Below are 8,340 nucleotides of genomic sequence, written 5' to 3'. Positions count from 1 at the left end.
CCCCCCTAGAAAAATGTACCGGTCAATTTTTTATAATACACCTTTTCTTTTTCCTGAGTCAATAGGAGCGGCAGGTAACTGAGTCTGAGTGAATAGCAAACAGTGGTCATTCTGGTCAGGCATTTTATGGTGGAGTAATTGCACCAGTCAGCTGCTATATTTTGATTATACGTTACGAAAAATAAGGTTATGGCTTTCAGGGCTGCGTTATGCGAAATGGTTCAACAAAATACTAAGTATTCCTATCTGTAGGCCTAGAACTGTTTTTAAATATCTTTCTGTTTATACTTAGCTGAGGATGAAACCAGACATCATAGCTTTTTAAATTTAATTACATTAGAATAGATAATTTGATACAATTGAGTTCGTTGAAAATCATAAAAAGTCTGCAGTAAAGCGTCATTGGTAAAAAAATTATTGGTCTGATGCTGGATTGTAATCTGTCTCGTCTCTAAATTTGATTGGTTGATTATAAATACTAATAGACTAATATTATCCTAAATTGTATTCATATGAATCAAACAACCAAACGTAGGAAAAATGGATAAATATTTGATCAAAAAAGACAAATTGCTTGATGGTTCCGACACTACTACGATTGACACTGGTATCAAAACAACAGCGGGCAACACAACGGATGCAGTACCAAGATGCTCTGAAAAGACAGGAGTACCAGGTGACATTGGAAAAGAAGACGTTCCAAAGCAACCGAGAATAAAATTTCCAGCGAAGTCTGGGCGCCATTTTAGTAACAGCTGGTATGATCGATTTCCATGGCTGGAGTATTAAATGTCAAGGAACGCCCCTTTTTGATTTCCATGTCGGGTGTTTCACAATACATCTGCGGGTGCATAAAAATTCATCACTGAAGGCTACGCATATTGGAAGCATGCTGTAGGTGATACTGGAAAGGGCCTCGAGAAGCATAACAATTGAGGTGTCAAGGTGCTTTGCTAAATTGCCCCCCTCGATTGCACGTTTGTTTGATATGAGTTCTTGCCCTTTTTCTTGAAAACGCGTTCAGTTTTTAGTTGAAATTGTATTGTGGTCACAATAGAGAGCTTGTTTCACCAGATTTTATAGAAATTTGCTTGAATCACTCGAACTTTATTGAAAAGCAGAAAATCGAAAAATATTTAACATGTGTTATTGTCCTTGTTCTTAAAATGTGTTTAATCTTTAACTCGTAAAATTCAAGAAGAAAAAATTCTTCAAAAAGTCTTTGAATAAATCTAGTGCAGTATGAAAATGTTACTCTCGAAATATTTCATTTATTGATAGCTCTTGTCAATTGCCTGGATGACTTGGCTGCCATTACAATAATGGGCGTATTATGATGGACCATCGCTATTTTTGCAATGTACAGTACACTTGACCGAAAATCAAACATTATTTTACTAAACGCTTCAATGTGTTACCAGTAGGCCTATTGTCAGTCTAATTAAAATAAAAATATTCGTTCCTTTTTTTATTATCTAACGACTGGCATCTTGAACATTCGCCGAATAACCTTTGACGATTGAATGAGGCCAGTCTTAAGACCCTAAATAGTGACTCTATTAAAATAAGAGCTTATAAAAATCGGAACGAAAGTTTGGTCTAATTTTTATTAGACTGCAGTATTGTCAAAATCACAAACGTCTAATAACGAAAACAAACTCGCCAAAAGACTTAACATTTGTCAATCGTTAACTAGTTTGACAAATAATGATATACAGTCAATGAAATCATGGGTCCATTTTTAGCTAGAACCTTTGTGTTATTTCTGGAATTACAAAATTATTAATCCGCGTTGCGGTAATACATCTTTACTTTCTTAATTAACCGAGAAGATTTAAAAATTATTATTACTTTTCTTGAATATTTTTGGAACAAGGAAACACGATAGAATTTAATAAAGATTTGAATTGATAACATAAAATAATGTGTAGATACGTCATACCTTGTCATGCAATGTTAAACTCTTATTTTATTTGTGGATAAGTTGCAGTTTCAAACATTTAGAAAAACTAAACATAATGACGCAACAGATAACATGCTTAAAACCGGACCTGATAGTAAGCACGTTGTTATGATAACTACAAATCGGACTGTATAGAGAACATTGTAGTAATCCTCTACACATTGAACTTCACCTAATCAAAAGGTAAATCATTTCTCATTTTTTATTCCTGTAAAATGATAAGGGTGATGCCTATAAAACAGGCCTGTATGGGAGTGGTGAGATGGGTTGGCGTGGTGTAAAGTGATTCCAGAACCGATTGATTTTTAAGGAAAAGTTGGGTTTCCTTATTTTTGAGATTAAAATTAAGCAAACTATTTGATTAATTGGTGTCTCTTATGAACTATCATGTATTCTAAGTCATATCATTATGATCTTATTGCATATAATTAAGATTTTTACCTAATCATAAATGTCCATGTATGTACCGTCTGGATAAACAAAAAGATTTTTTGATCTTTCTTGATCGGTCACTTAATGAAATTCTTATGGTAATTCTCTTCTAATTTAGCTAATTTGGAATTACTTATGGGCAAACTAGTATTTATCCAAGTCATTAGAACACCTTTATTTTCTATTCATATAAGTATTGGCATTTTCATTTTCATATATGAAAATAAGGGAACCCATCTTTAAAAAATGGTAAATGTAAAAGGCGCTTAACATTGTATTATGAATAATTCTTCGCATCAAGTTTGAAGTGATCTTTTCTCTTGTATAAAATGTTAAGTATTTGAGATTTCTCCGGAAATGAAAAAAGTGCAGCTTTTAATTAATTTTCAATTCGCCCATTCTTGTAAGTGATTGAACTTGGTGAACATTAGGTATTGATTTTCCAACTAATTTCATGATATGTTTGATATATGAGAACCATATGTGAACATTCTGTAGGCTATATATAATAACAACATTGAACACGCTTATCAATATTGTACATATTTTTTGTATTGCATCATATTCACGAGTGCTGGTCGTCACGTAACGAAAAAAACAAATACTCCATTTGATCTATGCACACAAGAAATATTTAGTCAATCCCCGTAACTCCTAGACTGTTAGTCAATAACCAACTGATGAGAAGAATCACTTTTAATATATTGCTGTAAGCGTAAAATGTGCAGATGTGATGTGTTTTTTGGATTTTTTTTAGAACTAATTGGAATTTTAGCGTACTTTTTTGCACCTTATCGGCGAACAAAGTCGAGGATCACCACGAGAGATTTTAAAGAATAATAAACACACTCATTTTTAAACGGTCAAGACGTTTCGAAGATATGTGAATTAAAAGATTAGTGCAGTGGAAAACTCACTTGTCAATAATAATGTTATGAAAATATGTTTATGTTACTAATATTGGAATATTACTATGATATGTGTACACAATATGTGGGTGGTGCAACAGTTGTTAACGATTTCTCAGACTATATTGTACTCCAAGAACCCCAAAGTGTATATCAAGCAGAGTTTGTTTTGTTAATCTAGTTTAGTTTTTTTTCTACAGGTTATAGGAGAAGATGTTTTGGCCATCACCTTCAGATGGTGATACTTCAAAAAATACTGGTTGTTCTGAAAGAGAACGGAAAGATAATCTTGTCTTCCAGACGTATATTGACCGGTAAAGTTTTATGATTTATTTAAATAACTGTACATTTTATGATTAATTTAAATTACTTTGAAGTTTTTATGATTAACTCTTGCATTTTTTTGATTATCCTAGATACACAAATTGTTATCATTTTTGTCTACATACTTGTGTTTTAATTTGTTTACAGGGGATTTCTACAAAGGTTACGAAGTATAGAGGGCCAATCAGATGTTCAGTTACAAACGATCAAAAAAAGTAATCACTTGAGACAGTCACATACTTGCACAGGCAAATCAGAATGCAGGATACACCAACACAGTAATTTCGCTCAAGATTTAGATTTTTCAACTTTAAACACAACATTTATGTTTAAATGAGTGAAAACTAAGTTGTATTCAAAGACAAATTCTGTTCAGAATTGACACCTATCTGTTCAAATATTCTTCAGGTTTTGTTGTGAATAAATGAAATGTAATCAATATTATACATTGTCATTCATGTGCTACAACTCGAGAGACCCAGCAAGGAATATCTGGAAAATCAATCAGTGGAAAATAAGCTACATCATTGCTAGAAATATGATGGCGACTATTTATATGTTGACATAATAAATTGTAGTCCCTTTTTACTTGGCAAACACACTAGTATCCTGGATTAAAAACTTTATTTTGTAAGTTTATTAGTTACTCACCACAGTGGTATATCTTGTTCACATGGTCACCCTATTTTGCCAGTGATTGTGAAGATAAGCAAATTCGTGTTTATGTATATATGAATAATATGTATGTATATAAAAAAAATATTGACACTTTTGTACATGTATTCTTTTGTACAGACGTTTTTAAGGTTCTGTTAGCACCCTGATGAATGTTATGGCGAAATGTGCATCAGATCCTCTTTTGTGAGACATTACGATTTTCAAACGCAGTAACAGTTGCATTAAGGTTGGCAATTTACTATTCTATTTGCACCAGTGGAACAGGCAAAAATGAGATGTGGAACTAAAGATTCCCGTTAACAAATAATGACAATACCAGATAAACCTGCTGCTAATTCGAAACACACTTACTTAGCCTAGCGACCTTCCAAATTATATATGATAAAGATTAAAGACTTAATGTCACTGAAACTAGAGTAGGTCTAGTGTATGAATCATACTTCAAATTGTGATACTGAAATAGATAAAACTATGAAAACTGGAAAATTAGGATAGTAGGAGTTAGGATGAGGGCAGGACGAAGGATTTCATTTGAATTTCGGCGAAGAGGAATATATCAAAACCTATGTCATAAATCATAATCTAGAATAGAACATACATCACCTGTCAATTGTATTAAAGCGTCCTAATTGAATGATAGGGACTTTCTGCTCAACAGAATCACATATGTGTTGGATAAGAGTACTACTTATGAATCTGCTCCCAGTCCACCCGTCATTTTCAAGGCTAAAGCCCTTCACTAAGCAATCCAACCTGCCAGAAAATGATCTCTTTGTATAGTTAGTAGTCATCTTCTGCGAAAATATGTTTGGACACAAACATCAAATATGCTGATGGCTTTTTTTATACACCCTGGTGCATTATGGAGCTCGTTCATGGTGTTGATAGATATGGAAATACAATGTCGATAAAGGTAGCTCAGACATCATATTTAAACGTAATTTTCAACAACCACAACCCAAGTTACACACAGCAACAATACGATAGGATTATACAAACTCCGAGTGACAAAATGTTCATGCCTGGTATTCGTTGTTACCGTTAGTACGGACATGCTAGTTGCTCGAGCAACCACTTCCATACATGTGCACATGTAGCAGCTGTAATCCTGTCACAGTCTGTTCAACATACCATATGGAACACTAGAAATAACCAGATATTTTTTCATAAAAAATGCACAACACATGGCCAAGAGCCCACAAAGCCCATAATAGCTACTAAGGGCAATTACATTCTTATGTATTCACCATGGAAAATTTGTTGCTGAGAGTTTGAAATCACAACAATGCGATGATTGCATCACTGATTAGTTCATACCTACATCTTGCAGGTATATGAATATTATTGATATTATACAGGTAGTTATATAGGTACAATGTTAGTGGAAATAATGCATATAGAAGGAAGGAAAATATGATGCAATTTGACATTCAGTGGATATTGATTTTCACAGCTTGAAATAGTTATTCATTTATTAAATAGACTACAAACTTCGGTTCTACAATGATAATGTTAGTATTAAGAGTTTTTTTTTAAAGACCTTCGTCGAATTGTATAAAACCAATCGACAAATGAAATTTTTGGTAAGCATACAGACCCAAAATTTGATTGTTATTTTGGAAAGGTATTTGTGGGTACTTTACACCTTCGCTGTACTTGTTCACATGAGCTCAACATTCTTGTGACATGCACCACAAGAAGAATATTAATATTAATACCAGCGATTTTCAAGATAAAAATCTTGACAACACCAATTGAAAAACGAAAAAGTTACACCATTACAGTTACATATATGCTGAGAAACATGTGCACATGTTTTTTAATTAAACAGTTGTTTCGGTTGCTATAGTTCCGTAAAAACAAATCATCACCATCAGAAGTTAGATTAACACGATGTACTCGAACTTGGAATAATTCCACCAGACTATACTGAATAAACCTTCTGTGATAAGTCAAGAATTAGGTAACTCAGTCCATATTACAGTCAAAATAAAGGTTTACCAACAACATTTCTACATAAAAGCCTAGCCAATACATATATCTCATAAATTACACATCTGAAATACGAAAGACCTCGCTAACTATGAACAATATAAATGATGCTATGGTGTTAGCACAACGTTTCACAAAAATACAACTTCTAAAAATGCCAAAAAGCGAAACCTTTCATGTCTGTATGATTCTTCAGAGAACAAAAAAGAGTGGGCATATTGACGGCCAGCTATCATACATTAGGCTTGTTTTTAGTCTTTATAAACTTTGGACGAAAAAAAGTAATGCATTTTGGTATATATATTATAATGGCGTTGTTCACTGCAAGTTAAAAGATTTTAAAACACTATTCAGTACAAATAAAGATCCCATGGCAAGAAGTGTCTTCTTCATAAACACGTCACATGGGTAGCAAAATGTTATTTCAATGTGAAGAAAATTAAAGCGGAAGGAATAATAAATAATATCTCATTGCACCAGGGGGCCAAATGACGAGCAGACGGAGCAGCCCCCCAAACCCCTTTCCCCCCGCCTCCTTTATGCAAAAATCTTGAAAAATCTTATAACTAGGTTAGAGATTCGGGAAATCTCAGATATCTCGCCCCCTCTTTCAATTTGTTCAATATCAAGTTGTGGTGAGTGTACCTTGAAGTGGGTGCTTTGAAGTAAAAGAGTAACATTACGTAACGGAAATAGAAATTGAAGTAACACTGTACTTGACTTCAGTCAACAATCCATGTGTAAAAATGATTATATGCAATATATACATATACATATAAAATTAATGTTATCCAACTTATTATATGTGGTGATTTAGAAATCTGAAAGTAATGTCCATGGTGTTATTAGTCTGTTAAAAGTTGAAAGACAGAATATATAAACATTTGTCTGGTTAAACTCTAAATTTAGCGTGCTGTGTCTCTTTCCAGTATGAAAATCTGATATATTATGGTTATCTTTCCAGTACGAGAAAACTCCAGTACCTGTTCTGGAAGTGAAGTGAAGTTGTATCCCTGTATAAAATCAATAATCGGACGTCGGATTTAAAAGTTTTTAGGATAGCTTAATTCTTTCAGTTGATAGAAACAACCGATCCCAACGCTCCTGTATATTGAAATATATAACATTCATTTTCAAGGATCATTTGATCAAAATATACATGAACCTCTGCATGACAGGCTTTTTCCAAAGTAGATATATTCATGTATACAAAAACACAAATCAATCAGACCAATCAATCAAAGTTCAAGAGTGGAGCATCATCTCGTCAGTTTACTTGTACTAGTCCATGCTTTATTTCTTTTAATAAAATATGTATTCATGATACGTTCCTGTCAAGAGGTCATCTTGTCATTAAACATTTCTTCCATGTCAAATTGTCTTTCATCTTCTGTTTCAAAAGAATAATAAACATTGGTATTTATATTATTGTAAAGACATGAGTGGTATTTCTACATTGTCGTTCTTTACAACTCTCTTAAAGTTCAAGAAGAATGTTTAAGGTAACTTCAAAGGTAAATATTTTGACTGCAAGATTTTTTAAATTTATATTTGTAGTCTATATGTATGTCTTTTTTATGAAGCAAACGAATTCTGAAATGGCAAAAGTTCGAGGATATTACTGTTTGTGTTCCGCGAGGGCCATAGCATTGATTGTGGTTTAACGTCGAGTAGTTCCGTGTATTTTAAGACCCAAAACACCAACTTTTGAAAAAAGGTTATTTTACAGCGGAAGCGGTCTTTTATTCTTTGTACAAATTAACTACATTTTACCATCAAATAAAAGTTCAATTTTCTTTCTTCTTCATGCATCACAACACCAATATAGTAAGGTAGTCTAGACTGTGACTGAAGAAGATCAAATGGAAGCAACAATTATTATACAACCCATAAACTCAAAATATTTAATTACATAATCGGTGATTTGATACCCCCTCCACCTTTATAGGTTGAGATAATAGCACCCCCCTGTCATTGTTATTGGACGGAAGTTCTGACAAGGAAGCGTAGAGCTTTTAGAATATGGTATTAGATAGAGGACCC

At 33.2% G+C, this 8,340-nt stretch overlaps 1 protein-coding gene across 1 annotated transcript; it reads left to right on the top strand.

Moving 5' to 3' along the window:
• Positions 1–540: 540 nt before the first annotated feature.
• Positions 541–3,964, top strand: LOTGIDRAFT_154500 (hypothetical protein; the record flags this gene model as incomplete). Its single annotated transcript, XM_009063726.1, has 2 exons — positions 541–758; positions 3,775–3,964. The coding sequence occupies 2 exons, from the start codon at positions 541–543 to the stop codon at positions 3,962–3,964; spliced, it is 408 nt and encodes a 135-aa protein (XP_009061974.1).
• Between the last annotated feature and the right edge of the window lie 4,376 nt (positions 3,965–8,340).

This window comes from Lottia gigantea, assembly GCF_000327385.1.
Source record: "Lottia gigantea unplaced genomic scaffold LOTGIsca_6, whole genome shotgun sequence".
Classification (NCBI taxonomy): Eukaryota; Metazoa; Mollusca; class Gastropoda; family Lottiidae; genus Lottia; species Lottia gigantea.
This window is presented reverse-complemented; position numbering and strand designations above follow the sequence as displayed.